This window comes from Notolepis coatsorum (genome assembly GCF_963971535.1).
Source record: "Notolepis coatsorum genome assembly, chromosome: 2".
Taxonomy (NCBI): Eukaryota; Metazoa; Chordata; class Actinopteri; order Aulopiformes; family Paralepididae; genus Notolepis; species Notolepis coatsorum.
The window spans coordinates 217835459-217853107 of NC_140166.1; the positions used below are offsets into that span (position 1 = coordinate 217835459).

At 41.4% G+C, this 17649-nt stretch overlaps 2 protein-coding genes across 2 annotated transcripts in view; both read left to right on the forward strand.

Annotated features, from left to right (window-relative positions):
* kiaa0586 (KIAA0586 ortholog) overlaps window positions 1–2900 on the forward strand; it is a gene marked incomplete at both ends in the record, with an annotated part of 105993 nt that extends 103093 nt beyond the window's left edge. Inside the window, one exon of the mRNA XM_084338111.1 lies at window positions 2887–2900. Within this exon, the coding sequence (XP_084194237.1) occupies window positions 2887–2900 (14 nt within the window). The remainder of the gene's footprint in view (window positions 1–2886) is intronic.
* Window positions 1311–10549, forward strand: LOC311248883 (uncharacterized protein). Its single transcript, XM_084338112.1, is given in 4 exon segments — window positions 1311–1393; window positions 3091–4737; window positions 8307–8987; window positions 8990–10549. Coding segments are annotated over 3 exon segments (3285 nt in total). The 5' UTR covers window positions 1311–1393; window positions 3091–3092; the 3' UTR covers window positions 9949–10549.
* The last annotated feature ends 7100 nt before the right edge of the window (window positions 10550–17649 follow it).

Sequence of the window (17649 nt, forward strand, 5' to 3'; positions counted from 1 at the left end):
GTAACGACTACCAGAGGGCAACAGCTCAAACTCCCCATAGAGTGGGTGAGAGGGGTCACCCACTATCTTCCTAGCTTTCTTCCTAAGCACTTTGTTGTGGATTTACTGTAGCTCAGCTGTTGGCTATATGCATCATGTTACGTTATGTTACGCACAACGTTGGAGATGATTGTGGGGGTGGAGACTAATTAAGCTCAGTGTGTTTTTGCAATAGAACCAAGCGTGTCTGTCCGTCTCTTACTACACAACAAGTACTTTTCAGTCAAATGTCCTCCGTTTATATAGATGTTGTGCTTCAGGATGGGAACTTCTTTTGTAGCAGATTTTATTTGTCAAGCTTGGGAGAAGAGGCAGAACACTGTGTTTAACCCTTTCACTGCCACACTCGATAAAGGGTTAAGGCTGAGCTGTAATCTGTATTTATGTAATCCTTATTTAGATCATGTAATGTAATAAAACACTGCAACAGTATTTTTGGTGTCTTATAAACCCATGAGGGTTGGGCACTTTGTAATCAATCAATCTACATAATATAGATCTGGTTTTGTCTCTCTGCAAATAATAGTGGTTTTGAATAGTTGTCCTGGAATAATCAAACTATGTGAAATAGCTAAGAATACTTAACTGTACACAACTATATGCCCACACATTTGTTCATACACGCCTAATTGAACAGCTAACTAAATGGATGTTGATACATAATAATGTTGTTGCAATGCACAAGTCCCAGTACATAGTATGACAGCGCTTATTAATATGGACGGTTGCCATTCAATTCATTATTCAATGTGCATTCTGCATCCATTCAGCTTCCAGCCTGCTTCAGAGGTGTTTATGTGATGGATCACGGTTTATGTGGGTTTTATTTTAGTTTATTCTAGTGTGCTTTATTTTGGGTTTTCTCTGGTGAGCTGACAATCACCAGACACCAGTTAATTGCCATGCGGCATGGCAGGTGTGTGGGCTTGATTGGTGTCAGGTGTGCAGTGCCTTTAAGTAGGCTTGGTTGACTGTGTTCGGATGCTTGTCCATTTCATATGATCTGCAGACACAATTAGGGTGAATCCATAATATCCCTCAGTCTGGGATATAATAATATTTTACACATCCAAATGAAGTATTTGTGGCAAATAAAGTACAGTATGTGAAATAAAGTGAAGATAAAGTTTGTGTGAGAGAGAATGTGTGTCATCCTTTGATAATTTGTTGGTTTAGAGCAGGAAATGGGAGAAGAGGTTCATGTGAAGGGTTAAGTTCTACGTCACCAAAAGAGGGAGGAGCCTTCTAGGTTTCATTGTTTACTAAGTGAAAGTAAACTGACTCGCTACATGGTTATTGAATAGAAACAAGTTACATCTAGCCTTGTGAACTGAAGACACTAAAGGAACCGCAGGTGAGTTATTGTGTATATGAATCTTCAGCAATGAATAATATTTACTATTCAGCAGTGGCTATTTCTGCTGACTATCGTGGTCTGCAGGTACAGTTCTCGTTTGGTTACATGTTGGTCCCTGTATGATCCGAGGCCCTTTCGTGACTGTGATGCACCGAGTGAATACTTGTAGAGAAGCGTTTTGATAGAGAAAAGTGAGAGACTTAATTGTAGGAATTTTACATGGTGGGACAAGGGACTGTGTAATAATGTATTATATATAACATATATATATACGAATCTAATCTAATAAATCTGAGAGCAGAATGAAGGACTGTGCCTAGAGGTTTGATGATGATGATGAATAGTTTTATTTTCGGTCTTTGTTTACAGATAAATGAAAAACACACGTGTGGACTTTCAAAAGGAAAAGAAAAAAATCACAAATGTACATATTCAAAGTAAGCTCACACACAAAATCCAAACTCAATGACCGAAAAAAGGAATAGGCTGAAGCACATGCTTATTTTTGCCTATCCTTTACAGTTCTTAAAAACTAAATATACTTTAATATAAGAGAAAATGTAAAAATATGCTGCAAGAGAAAAAAGAATTCTTTAAGAGAAAAGAGAAAATAAATGTTTGATGTTTTACTCAACTGTACTCCTGAATTATTTTATCCTTCAGGGCCTTTTAAAATCTCCCCTGAGAGGTACACAACTTCAACCCGTCACTAAGACTATTCCACAATTTAACTCCCAAAATTGAAACACATCTAGCTTTTACATTAGTTCTTACCGTATGTTTTAAGAATACACAACCCTCTTAAATTATACTTTCCTTCTCTTGGTTGAAAGAGACATTGAATACAAGCTGGTAGGTTCTTACTCTTAGCACGAAAAATGATCTCCAAGGTTTTTATGTAAACCATATCTACAAATTTTAATGTCAAGTCAAGAGTTTTATTTGTCACGGCATACAAGTATACAATGAAATGCGGGTGGTCTTGCCTCTGGTTATCCCAGTGTGCTGGTTTCATTCAGAGTGGAAGGAGCAGCATTTCTATAAACCACGTCTCCATAATCCAAGATAGATAGACTACCCTCGTTCTGCTAATCATAGAGAAGCTGGTTCTATTCCTGTACAAGAATTATCATCAAGCCAGATGCCATGATATTTGTGTTCTGTAACTTGTTCGATGACAAACCCATTCATATACGATATATGCAAATCATTGTAAACAATATCTCTAGCCCCTAGAGAACATTATTAATTTAGTTTTGTTTGCACAAGCTTATTATCCAAAGCGACTTACAAGTTCTGTATGACAAGTCATCAGGAAGGGTACAACTCTTATCAACTGAGTAGCTGTGTATCAAAGTGTTGAGTGCTACAGTGTAGGTTAGTTTATTAGGACAAGTGCATGACAGTAAGGTTAGGGTTAGATTCTTTATTTATTTTTTATCCCTGAAGGACTTTTGTAATGGGTAAGAATTCTGATTGGGCTTTCCCAGTTTTCACATACTAGTCTCTCAGACAAATACTGTACTGTAGCTATGAAACCAACTGCAAATCCAACGCTATATCTAGTCTATTTAAAAGACGATAATGGTTAACTGTATCAAATGTATGACATTTTAAATGAAGATTTAATTATGTTGAATTTACAGTTACTTTAAATTGAAAATTAATGAAGAAATGTATTTATTATTTAACAGACATGGCCTCATCCAGCTATCTCTTTTCTGAAGAACAGTTCCTGTGCTCCATCTGTCTGGATGTCTTCACCGAGCCGGTCTCCATCCCTTGTGGACACACCTTCTGCAAGACCTGCATCACCAAGTACTGGGATAACATTGAACTATACCAGTGTCCAATGTGTAAACATACTTTTGATAAGAGACCAGATATCTTTGTCAATATTGTCCTATCAGAGATGGCACCTCAGTTCAGGAAGACCGTTCAAGAGAGCAGCCCAGACCAGCAACCTGCCAGACCAGGAGAGGTGACCTGTGACATCTGCACTGGGAAGAGGATCAAGGCCATGAAGTCCTGCCTGGTGTGTCAGACTTCTTACTGTGAGATCCACCTGGAGCCTCATCAGAGAGTTGCAGCCTTGAAGAAACACAAGCTGATCAACCCTGTGGAGAACCTGGAGGACATGATGTGTAAGAAGCACGAGAGACCGCTGGAGCTGTTCTGTAGGACTGACCAGGCCTGTGTTTGTCAGTTCTGCACTGAGACAGACCACAAAACCCACGACACTGTCCCTCTAGAGAAAGAATACAGAGAGAGGAAGAATGAGATGAGGACACAAGAGGCAGATGTTCATCAGATGATCCAGGAGCGTGTGCAGAAGATCCAACAGATCAAACACTCGGTAGACCTCAGCAAGAACGAGGAAAAGAGAGAGATAGCGGACAGTGTCAAGGTCTTCACTGCTCTGGTGGCCTCCGTTGAGAGAAGTCAGGCTGAGCTCATTGAGGTGATTGAGGGGAGGCAGAAAGCAGCAGAGAAACAGGCTGAAGGCTTCATCAAGGAGCTGGAGCAGGAAATCACTGAGCTAAAGAAGAGAAGCACTGAGCTGGAGCAGCTCTCACACACTGAAGACCACCTCCACCTCCTCCACAGCTTCCCATCTCTCTCCACCCCTCCACCCACCAAGGACTGGTCTGAGGTCAGTGTCCACAGTGATGTGAGTGTGGAGATAATGAGGAGAAGTGTGGCTCGGCTGGAGGAGACTCTCAGTGAAGAGATGGAGAAGCTGCCTGAAGTCAAGCTGAAGAGGATCCAGCGGTATGCAGTGGATGTGACTCTGGACCCTGACACAGCACATCCTGACCTCATCCTCTCTGATGATGGGAAAGAAGTAAAAGATAGTGTTATACAGAAAGACCTTCCTGACAACCCAGAGAGATTTGACCGGGCAGCCATTGTCCTGGGAAAGCAAAGCTTCTCCTCTGGGAGATTCTACTATGAGGTGCAGGTTAAAGGGAACCCTACGTGGGGTTTAGGAGTGGCCAGAGAGTCCATCAACAGGAAAGGACGTATCAGTCTGAGCCCTGACAATGGATACTGGACTATAATGCTGACGAATGGTTATGAATATATAGCTGCTGCAGAGGAAGGCCTCTCCCTCTCCCTGAGAGAGAAACCACAGGTGATCGGGGTGTTTGTAGATTACGAGGAGGGTCAGGTCTCCTTTTATGATGTGGAAGCCAGGGCTCATATCTATTCTTACACTGGCTGCACCTTCACCGATAAACTCTACCCATATTTTGGCCCTTGCACGAATTGTGAAAATAGTCTAATAATCTGCCCTCTTAACCTCTTTAGCCCGAGCGGTCCGTCAGTGGACCGCAAATGAATAATGTGTCCGGGTGGCAGAATTCAGTACTGTATCTACAAAACCTTCTGTTTAAATCATCTTCCATTTATTAATTTGCTTAGCTTTTTTGTACACGTGATCTCAAGAAAGTCCTGAACAAGCTCAGTATCAGTGTTTCATGTCTGGTCTTTTTTAGCATGGTATTATTCACCGTCAAAAATGCAAAGAAAAATCATAATTTATATTCTCCTTGTTTCATCACAATTTACTCAAGCCTAGTAACAGACACAGTATTTCTGACACTGTGATTACATTCCCTGAGATCCATAGATGTCCCTAGATACCAATGTGGAAAATAAAACAACAATGACAATGACAGCAGACATTATACCTATATCTGTAATGAGGAAGTGCAGAGAACGTGGGAATACAATAAAAGGACAGAGTCTAACGAGTGCAAGATTAATTTAATGCCTTAATGGCATTAGGAATGAAGGAGTTTTTAAAACTGTAACGACTACCAGAGGGCAACAGCTCAAACTCCCCATAGAGTGGGTGAGAGGGGTCACCCACTATCTTCCTAGCTTTCTTCCTAAGCACTTTGTTGTGGATTTACTGTAGTTCAGCTATTGGCTATATGCATCATGTTATGTTACGTTACGCACAACGTTGGAGATGATTGTGGGGGTGGAGACTAATAAAGCTGTGTGTTTTTGCAATAGAACCAAACGTGTCTGTCCGTCTCTTACTACACAACAAGTACTTTTCAGTCAAATGTCCTCCGTTTATGTAGATGTTGTGCTTCAGGATGGGAACTTCTTTTGTAGCAGATTTTATTTGTCAAGCTTGGGAGAAGAGGCAGAACACTGTGTTTAACCCTTTCACTGCCACACAACTCGATAAAGGGTTAAGGCTGAGCTGTAATCTGTATTTATGTAATCCTTATTTAGATCATGTAATGTAATAAAACTGCAACAGTATTTTTGGTGTCTTATAAACCCATGAGGGTTGGGCACTTTGTAATCAATCAATCTACATAATATAGATCTGGTTTTGTCTCTCTGCAAATAATAGTGGTTTTGAATAGTTGTCCTGGAATAATTAAACTATGTGAAATAGCTAAGAATACTTAACTGTACACAACTATATGCCCACACATTTGTTCATACACGCCTAATTGAACAGCTAACTAAATGGATGTTGATACATAATAATGTTGTTGCAATGCACAAGTCCCAGTACATAGTATGACAGCGCTTATTAATATGGACGGTTACCATTCAATTCATTATTCAATGTGCATTCTGCATCCATTCAGCTTCCAGCCTGCTTCAGAGGTGTTTATGTGATGGATAACGGTTTATGTGGGTTTTATTTTAGTTTATTCTAGTGTGCTTTATTTTGGGTTTTCTCTGGTGAGCTGTCAATCACCAGACACCAGTTAATTGCCATGCGGCATGGCAGGTGTGTGGGCTTGATTGGTGTCAGGTGTGCAGTGCCTTTAAGTATAGGCTTGGTTGGCTGTGTTCGGATGCTTGTCCATTTCATATGATCTGCAGACACGATTAGGTGAATCCATAATATCCCTCAGTCTGGGCTATAATAATATTTTACACATCCAAATGAAGTATTTGTGGCAAATAAAGTACAGTATGTGAAATAAAGTCAAGATAAAGTTTGTGTGAGAGAGATAGTGTGTGTCATCCTTTGATAATTTGTTGGTTTAGAGCAGGAAATGGGAGAAGAGGTTCATGTGAAGGGTTAAGTACACGTCACCAAAAGAGGGAGGAGCCTTCTAGGTTTCATTGTTTACTAAGTGAAAGTAAACTGACTCGCTAGTCTACATGGTTATTGAATAGAAACAAGTTACATCTAGCCTTGTGAACTGAAGACACTAAAGGAACCGCAGGTGAGTTAATATGTATATGAATCTTCAGCAATGAATAATATTTACTATTCAGCAGTGGCTATTTCTGCTGACTATCGTGGTCTGCAGGTACAGTTCTCGTTTGGTTACATGTTGGTCCCTGTATGATCCGAGGCCCTTTCGTGACTGTGATGCACCGAGTGAATACTTGTAGAGAAGCGTTTTGATAGAGAAAAGTGAGAGACTTAATTGTAGGAATTTTACATGGTGGGACAAGGGACTGTGTAATAATGTATTATATATAACATATATATATACGAATCTAATCTAATAAATCTGAGAGCAGAATGAAGGACTGTGCCTAGAGGTTTGATGATGATGATGAATAGTTTTATTTTCGGTCTTTGTTTACAGATAAATGAAAAACACACGTGTGGACTTTCAAAAGGAAAAGAAAAAAATCACAAATGTACATATTCAAAGTAAGCTCACACACAAAATCCAAACTCAATGACCGAAAAAAGGAATAGGCTGAACCACATGCTTATTTTTGCCTATCCTTTACAGTTCTTAAAAACTAAATATACTTTAATATAAGAGAAAATGTAAAAATATGCTGCAAGAGAAAAAAGAATTCTTTAAGAGAAAAGAGAAAATACATGTTTGATGTTTTACTCAACTGTACTCCTGAATTATTTTATCCTTCAGGGCCTTTTAAAATCTCCCCTGAGAGGTACACAACTTCAACCCGTCACTAAGACTATTCCACAATTTAACTCCCAAAATTGAAACACATCTAGCTTTTACATTAGTTCTTACCGTATGTTTTAAGAATACACAACCCTCTTAAATTATACTTTCCTTCTCTTGGTTGAAAGAGACATTGAATACAAGCTGGTAGGTTCTTACTCTTAGCACGAAAAATGATCTCCAAGGTTTTTATGTAAACCATATCTACAAATTTTAATGTCAAGTCAAGAGTTTTATTTGTCACGGCATACAAGTATACAATGAAATGCGGGTGGTCTTGCCTCTGGTTATCCCAGTGTGCTGGTTTCATTCAGAGTGGAAGGAGCAGCATTTCTATAAACCACGTCTCCATAATCCAAGATAGATAGACTACCCTCGTTCTGCTAATCATAGAGAAGCTGGTTCTATTCCTGTACAAGAATTATCATCAAGCCAGATGCCATGATATTTGTGTTCTGTAACTTGTTCGATGACAAACCCATTCATATACGATATATGCAAATCATTGTAAACAATATCTCTAGCCCCTAGAGAACATTATTAATTTAGTTTTGTTTGCACAAGCTTATTATCCAAAGCGACTTACAAGTTCTGTATGACAAGTCATCAGGAAGGGTACAACTCTTATCAACTGAGTAGCTGTGTATCAAAGTGTTGAGTGCTACAGTGTAGGTTAGTTTATTAGGACAAGTGCATGACGGTAAGGTTAGGGTTAGATTCTTTATTTATTTTTTATCCCTGAAGGACTTTTGTAATGGGTAAGAATTCTGATTGGGCTTTCCCAGTTTTCACATACTAGTCTCTCAGACAAATACTGTACTGTAGCTATGAAACCAACTGCAAATCCAACGCTATATCTAGTCTATTTAAAAGACGATAATGGTTAACTGTATCAAATGTATGACATTTTAAATGAAGATTTAATTATGTTGAATTTACAGTTACTTTAAATTGAAAATTAATGAAGAAATGTATTTATTATTTAACAGACATGGCCTCATCCAGCTATCTCTTTTCTGAAGAACAGTTCCTGTGCTCCATCTGTCTGGATGTCTTCACCGAGCCGGTCTCCATCCCTTGTGGACACACCTTCTGCAAGACCTGCATCACCAAGTACTGGGATAACATTGAACTATACCAGTGTCCAATGTGTAAACATACTTTTGATAAGAGACCAGATATCTTTGTCAATATTGTCCTATCAGAGATGGCACCTCAGTTCAGGAAGACCGTTCAAGAGAGCAGCCCAGACCAGCAACCTGCCAGACCAGGAGAGGTGACCTGTGACATCTGCACTGGGAAGAGGATCAAGGCCATGAAGTCCTGCCTGGTGTGTCAGACTTCTTACTGTGAGATCCACCTGGAGCCTCATCAGAGAGTTGCAGTCTTGAAGAAACACAAGCTGATCAACCCTGTGGAGAACCTGGAGGACATGATGTGTAAGAAGCACAAGAGACCGCTGGAGCTGTTCTGTAGGACTGACCAGGCCTGTGTTTGTCAGTTCTGCACTGAGACAGACCACAAAACCCACGACACTGTCCCTCTAGAGAAAGAATACAGAGAGAGGAAGAATGAGATGAGGACACAAGAGGCAGATGTTCATCAGATGATCCAGGAGCGTGTGCAGAAGATCCAACAGATCAAACACTCGGTAGACCTCAGCAAGAACGAGGAAAGAGAGAGATAGCGGACAGTGTCAAGGTCTTCACTGCTCTGGTGGCCTCCGTTGAGAGAAGTCAGGCTGAGCTCATTGAGGTGATTGAGGGGAGGCAGAAAGCAGCAGAGAAACAGGCTGAAGGCTTCATCAAGGAGCTGGAGCAGGAAATCACTGAGCTAAAGAAGAGAAGCACTGAGCTGGAGCAGCTCTCACACACTGAAGACCACCTCCACCTCCTCCACAGCTTCCCATCTCTCTCCACCCCTCCACCCACCAAGGACTGGTCTGAGGTCAGTGTCCACAGTGATGTGAGTTTGGAGATAATGAGGAGAAGTGTGGCTCGGCTGGAGGAGACTCTCAGTGAAGAGATGGAGAAGCTGCCTGAAGTCAAGCTGAAGAGGATCCAGCGGTATGCAGTGGATTTGACTCTGGACCCTGACACAGCACATCCTAACTTCATCCTCTCCGATGATGGGAAAGAAGTAAAATGCGGTGTTACACGGAAAGACCTTCCTGACAACCCAGAGAGATTTGACGAGACATTCATTGTCCTGGGAAAGCAAAGCTTCTCCTCTGGGAGATTCTACTATGAGGTGCAGGTTAAAGGGAACCCTGAGTGGGATTTAGGAGTGGCCAGAGAGTCCATCAACAGGAAAGGACATATCATGCTGAGCCCTGACTATGGATACTGGACTATAATGCTGAGGAATGGTGATGAATATAAAGCTCCTGGAGAGGAAGCCCTGTTCCTGAGAGAGAAACCACAGGTGATCGGGGTGTTTGTAGATTATGAGGAGGGTCAGGTCTCCTTTTATGATGTGGAAGCCAGGGCTCATATCTATTCTTACACTGACTGCACCTTCACCGATAAACTCTACCCATATTTTGGCCCTAGCACGAATTGTGAAAATAGTCTAATAATCTCCCCTCTTAACCTCTTTAGCTCGAGCGGTCCGTCGGTGGACTGCAAATGAATAATGTGTCAGAGTGCAGAATTCAGTACTGTATCTACAAAACCTTCTGTTTAAATCATCTTCCATTCATTCATTTGCTTAGATTTTTTTGTACACGTGATCTCAAGACGGTCCTGAACGAGCTCAGTATCAGTGTTTCATGCCTGGTCATTTGTTGCTGGTAATTCACTGTCAAAAATGCAAAGAAAAATCTGAATTTATATTCTCCTTTGTTTCATCACAATTTACTCAAGCCTAGTAACAGACACAGTATTTCTGACACTGTGATTACATTCCCTGAGATCCATAGATGTCCCTAGATACCAATGTGGAAAATAAAACAATACATCTGTAATGTTGAAGTGCAGAGAACGTGGGAATACAATAAATTAACAAGGACAGAGTCTAACGAGTGCAAGATTAATTTAATGGCATTAGGAATGAAGGAGTTTTTAAAACTAACGACTACCAGAGGGCAACAGCTCAAACTCCCCATAGAGTGGGTGAGAGGGGTCACCCACTATCTTCCTAGCTTTCTTCCTAAGCACTTTGTTGTGGATTTACTGTAGTTCAGCTGTTGGCTATATGCATTATGTTATGTTACGTTACGCAGATGATTGTGGGGGTGGAGACTAATAAAGCTCAGTGGGTTTTTGCAATAGAACCAAACGTGTCTGTCCGTCTCTTACTACACAACAAGTACTTTTCAGTAAAATGTCCTTTTATATACAGTAGATGTTGTGCTTCAGGATGGGAACTTCTTTTGTAGCAGATTTTATTTGTCAAGCTTGGGAGAAGAGGCAGAACACTGTGTTTAACCCTTTCACTACCACACTACCAAAGGCAGGGGTGGCCAACCAGTCAGAGACTAAGAGCCACAAAAATTACTGTGGTACCACAAAGAGCCACACCATATACCAGCGTTTCTCAACCTTTTTTTTCAGTCACGGCACCCTTCATGTGTTTATAGGTCTCACCCTCTGGCCTCTGAAGTTGCTAATGTCTTTTTTATTTGGGCCTCACAGGGTTAAAAGTACCCTGTGAGACCCACGGTTGCAAAATTACAAAATCACTTTTAGCCATTTAAAAAAATAATGTTTATTTAAATGTTAAAGGGGAACTATTTTACTATTTCTTTCACTATTTGGGCACTTTTACACAATTCCTGAGTCTATCGAACACCTAGGTTTTCTTAAAAAAAATTTCATTGTTTTGTATTTCTAATCAAGTACTCAATCTACCTCAAGATCTTAAGCCGTTTTGAGGCTGGGCTCCAACCACTGTGTGGCCTGGTGCCAACTGCCACATCAACTGCCACATTATTATGCAGCTGAGAAATCTCTGACATCACAGATCAGCACATTTTCAGATGACTCAGTTCAGTGAGGGTGAATATTGTGAGAGGAGAATTGGAAGAATGCGCCAATATGAGAATTAGAGACATAGATCCTATTAATATAAGTCCACATAGCTAAGAAACAATGGTAAACACTGAAAAGGCCATTTATAAGATAGTTCCCCTTTAAGCACATGTATAGTCAATTGGTCCTGTTGTTCAGCCTCACAATGCTATTTGATAGTAAATGGGTTTTTATGTCCCACCCTCTGGCCTCTGAAGTTGCTAATGTCTTTTTAATTTGGGCCTCACAGGGTTAACCTCTTAAGCCCGAGATATACAGTAAAAGTGTATATTTTCAGCATTACGTTTGTTTACCAATTATTTTAACTGTTATTAGTGAAATATAAGCTTATAGAAATCTCAGGGCATTGAGTCGGAAACCGGCGCATATTGACAGGAGGAAGTGGCACATCCAAAAGTGAGTGTAGTCTTTTGAAGGAAGAGACTCTGGGCTTTCAAATTTAGAAAAACTACCCTACCCAGCTCACACCAGCCCCTGTCAATCATCTGACTTCTGGATTTACTTTTGTATTTCTCTTATTTTTTGGGATTATCTCCCACAAACCTGAACGTTATTGCCATAAAACAGAACGCAGTTAGTTTCTCTACCTTTCTGTGAACGTCTTGCAAAAAACGGTGTTGCAATATGATGAAAAATGTACATTATAAAAAAGATGGCAGAATTAATTATTATTCATTTGCTTAGATTTTTCAGGTCTGGTCAATTTTAGCATGGTGTTATTCACAGTCAAAGATAAAAAAAAAGAAAATTAAATAGAATTGATATTCTCCTTTGGTTCATTACAATTTACTCAAGCCTAGTAACAGACACACTATTTCTGACACTGATCCATATATGTCCCTAGATTCAGATACCAAGAACATGCAAATGGACCATTTAAAAAAAATGTGTAAATGTTTATTCTACGTCCTTATGGAATGAGTGACATACAACAAAAATTTAATATTTTTTTTTATGGATGGAAGAGCCGCACATTGACGGGCAAAGAGCCGCGGGTTGGCCGCCCCTGACCAAAGGGTTAACCCTTTCACTGCGACGATACAGAAGGTTAACCCTTTCACTACCACGGTACAAAGGGTTAACCGTTTCACTACAGAAGGTTAACCGTCTGTAGTGTGGTAGTGAAAGGGTTAAGGCTGAGCTGTAATCTGTATTTATGTCATTCTTATTTACATAATGCAATGTAATAAAACACTGCAACAGTATTTTTAGTGTCTTATAACCCCATGAGGGTTGGGCACTTTGTAATCAATCAATCTACACATAATATAGATCTGGTTTTGTCTCTCAGCAAATAATAGTGGTTTTGAATAGTTGTCCTGGAATAATCAAACTATGTGAAATAGCTAAGACTACTTAACTGTACACAACTATATGCCCACACATTTTGTTGGAGCCAAAATGCCCTTCTGTTTATTTAGTTTTATTTCAACTCACGGTGCAGAGGTGTGGCATTATTAGTCACCATGGCAACCACCACAGGGGGTGGTTACCCATATATACTGATGAGAGGGTGATGAGCCCCAGGTGCGCAAGTGGAATAGCCATACAGTTTTTGACCGTGTCTTGTCGTGTTCGTGTATGTGCCCATATAGGTCGGCGGTCAGTGTTATTAGTAAAAAGAGTTTTTTGTATATATATTTTTGGTTGATAAGTCAATAAAAGGATTGGCATATCGAAAATGATAAGAGCTCTCTGGACATTGAATTCTTCAAGCACGCGTCTAACTCAAGCCAGTCCACTTGCCCCTCGCAGTAGGCTTATAGGTAAAGGAGTCTACATTAGTAAAAAACTAAGGCTCTTCGTTTGAAATGGACAATTGCCTTTGTTACTTATTGGAAGAAGAGGATAATCGCGCTCGGCGCTCAAGATTCATTCAAACAGCTGATCAGCGAGACAGCGCGCTCTGCGCTCAAGATTCAACAGCTGATCAGCGGGACGTGTGATCAGCTGTTTTGGTTCACCGTTTCGCTTGGAATTGCGCGGAACGTGGACAATCTGGACCAAGCTGCCCAGCACCAGCACCGTCGGGGAGCGGACGGACCAGGAGGAGCTGCCCACCACCGTCAAGGAGCGGACGGCATCACCTGCCCCAGCACCATTTGGGCGAGGGAACGGACCAGGGAGCTGTCCACGGTACCACCGTCAAGGAGCGGACGGCATCACCTGCCCCAGCACCATTTGGGCGAGGGAACGGACCAGGGAGCTGTCCTGCGTGCAAGCAGTTTATTGAATAGCGCTCGGACAAAGAGCGCTGTTTGATGTTGAATAGCGCTCGGACAAGGAGCGCTGTTTGAAGACTTTTCGAAGTTCAAAGAATAAAGTCAAACGGCCCCGACAGCGCTGCGCAACGAACAGGTATGTAGCGCGCTACCGGTATATCTTATATGGCCATATAAAAAACAAATGTGTGCACACACAGGGTCAATTGAGAAAAATATAAAAAGGGGAAATTCCAATGCATTGGTGGTATATGGTTGTGCAACCCGTTCGTGTGTGTGTCTGTCAAGGTTTGGTTAGAACGTCATGTGATGATTAACTGTGGGTTTTGTTTATTGTGATTTAACCAAAGGTACCGTTTCATATTGAATCTGTTGGTCTTATATTGCTGAAATGAATTCCGATAAAGGTGTTCAGAATCCAACAGAGACCAGCGTTATGGTTGAACAGCCCGCCACGGCTGAAACTCATTGTAAAGAACCTTCATTGGTTGAAAAGTCACAGCCCACACCCACAGTGGCTAAAACACAGTCCGAGGTGGACACAGGTCAAATCACACACAATGTTGATACCGATCAGCAGGTCACAAAACGCAAGAGTAAATTAACACCAAAAGCCCTATCGGATAAAATTGACACATTACATAAATTACATAAATCTAAATTTAACAAGGCTTCTAACTTGCAAAAAACGATTTTGGGGTTAATGCAAAGTGGATGCAAACAGGAGGTGCAATGCGCATTTATGCAATATCTCCACATATGCAAGGAAGCAGAAGCAAACCAGGAGGCTCTGTTGCCAATAGTACCTCCTGAGGAAAGGGGAAAACATGACATTTGGTTCAAAGCCAAAATGATCAATGTCAATGACTTTATTGATCACATGAATGCATGGACAAAAATGACCAAACCTGTGGAAAGTGTTAATGAGGATGAGGAGGACGTGCAAAATCTAATTAATCCAAATGACAGCATTTCTAATGTGGGAAGTAAAAAATCTGCTCACAAAGGTCACACAAGGTCTGGTACCAGCAAGTCCAGCAGGTCCAGCAGATCTTCTACCTCAGCAGCTCGCTTACAGGCCGAGGCAGATAGAGCTTCACTTGTGATTCACGCTGCAGCGTTAAAGGATAAACACGCTCTGGAGGAGCAGGAACAAATGCTAAAAAAGGATAAACACGCTCTGGAAGAGCAGGAACAGATCCTGAAAAAGAAAAAGGAAACGATGGTGCTTGATGCACAATTGGCAGCTACCAACGCAAGAATAGCAGTATTACAATCCCCCAGTCACCAAGCTCTTTCACTCACACAGTCCGATGGAATGGACTCCTACTACAGGAAAGGAACAAGGTTAAAGGAACCCTCAGTCACTCTCAATCCTCATGCAAAAGAATATACATCACTACCACAGCAACCGTCTATGCAACCACCAGAACTGCAGCAACCATCTGCACAGCAATCATATGTGCAACAACCATCACTATGGAAACCACAAGCTATGCAACAGCAACAAGCACCCATTCAACAACCACCACCCTGGCAAATACCACAAGCTATGCAACAGCAACAAGCACTCATTCAACAACCACCACCCTGGCAAATGCAACAACCTATGCACTTGATGCAGCCAACACCCATTCAACAGCCCCCATTTTGGCAAAGACAACAATCTATGTTGTTACAGCCAGCTCCCATTCAAACACAACCGCCATCTTTACAGAGACAACATGTGTCTTGGGATGGAGCACAGGACTATACAATCCACATGGAAGCTCCTGTGCAGCTAACGACCCCAACTGTAATTTCACCCCAAAGCAATGAAACCTCAGTTGTATGTAACCTATTAAAAAGGCAAAATGAGATAACGGCAATGCTAGTGGAGCAGCAAACCACTCACTTACTGCCACCAAGAGAGATTCCATATTTTGATGGGGATCCTCTGCAGTACAGAACCTTTGTCAGAGCCTTTGTTCATTGTGTGGAGAAGAACACGAGAAACAGAGGTGATTGTTTGTACTTCTTGGAGAAGTACACCAGGGGTCAGCCTAAAGAGCTTGTACGTAGCTGTCAACACATGGCTCCAGACAGAGGCTATGATATGGCAAAGTACCTACTTGAACAACACTTTGGAGATGAATATAAAATCACAGCAGCTTACATGGAGAAGATGCTCAACTGGCCGCTAGTGAAGGCTGAAGACATAAAATCTCTTCAAGCCTATGCTCTTTTCCTTCGGGAGTGCTGTAATGCTATGGAGAATGTCCAGTACATGAGGGAACTCGATATGCCAGCGAACATGAAAGTATTGATTTCAAAGCTTCCATACAAGCTCAGAGAGAATTGGAGAGTCTCTGTATGTTCTATAATGGAAAAACACCATCGCAGACCACAATTCATGGATATTGTCACATTCATTGAGCGCCAGGTAAAGATTGTCTCAGACCCAGTCTTCGGAGACATTCAAAATACACCACCAAATACAGGAAGTAGACCTATGAACATGAACAGAATGAAATCACAAATTAAACCCAAATTCATAGGAGACAGTTTTGCAACCACAGTTACTATCGAAACCCCTGCAAAGCAAATAAATGCATGTGCTCACAACACCAACACTTGTGTATGTTGCTCTAAAAACCACACTCTGGATCAATGTCCTCAGATGGAGGAGAAGACACACAGGAACAAGATTACTTTTATAAGACAAAAAGGAATCTGTTTTGGCTGCCTTCGCATTGGACATCTTAGCAGGAATTGCGAGAAGCGCTTGACTTGCAAGGTGTGCAGCCAAAACCATCCCAGTGTTCTTCATATAAATCAGAAGGAGAGAGCAAGCAACACAAACCAGCCAAAGAAACCTTCGGTGAGTAACGCACAGATCTCTTTGCAGACATGTGGACAAACAGGGGCCGGAAGCAGCAATGGGGCTCTGTCAATCTTGCCTGTACAGGTGAAGTCCGGCGAGGGAGACAACATCATTACAACATATGCATTTTTAGATCCAGGCAGCACTGACACATTTTGTTCAGAAACCCTAATGAGAAGGCTGAACCTTACAGGAAGGAAAACACAAATCAGCTTACATACCATGGGCCCAAAGGCATCTGTGTCCAGCTACATACTGACGGACTTGGAGATCTCCAGCCTCACTGGGAAACAGTTCTATGACCTGCCCAAGGTCTACACCCAGAAGAGGATGCCCGTAACCACGAGTAACATCATTAGCAAAGAGGAGTTGGCTAAGTGGCCATACTTAGATGGGGTTGCCCTTCCTCGGATTCAAGCTGATGTGGAGTTATTGATAGGTACCAATGCCTCCAAATTGCTTGAACCTTGGGAAGTTGTGAATAGTCATGGCAATGGGCCTTATGCCATTAAGACCCTATTGGGGTGGGTCGTTAATGGTCCCCTATCAGGCTACAGTGAGCAGCGGAGTGAGAATGTCAACCCTGCTGCTACTGTTAATAGGATCTCTATAACAAATCTGGAGGAGTTGCTGAACAATCAGTACAACCATGATTTTAATGAAAGGTCATCGGAAGACAAAGAGGAAATGTCGAGGGATGATATGAAGTTCATGGAAATCATGACTGATTCATGCAAACTGCAAGACGGACATTACACCTTGGAGCTTCCCTTTAAAAGGAAAGAAGTGTCTCTGCCAAACAATCAGTTTGTTGCTAGGCAACGCATCCTTGGACTGAAAAGGAGGTTTGGGAGAGATGAGAAGTTCCACCGAGACAACAAACACACTGTAGCACCCACTACACACACTTTATAGCACACACCCACTTTAAACAAACACACTGTAGCACCCACTCCCCACACTTTATATTTATGGATGAAGGATTGCGCTACGGCTCGTACACCTTGCTGTAAATTGTACCTAAAATTGTGCCTCATCCCATTTCTGCTTTGCACTGGATAGTACTGTACATTAGTACACTGCATAGTATTGTGTATTGTATATTATATGGTAACTCAGAACATTGTACATATGTCTATACCGAACAACTGTGACCTCATTTTCTTCTTCTAAATTCATGCTATATTATGTTATTATGTTATTTGATACTATCTTG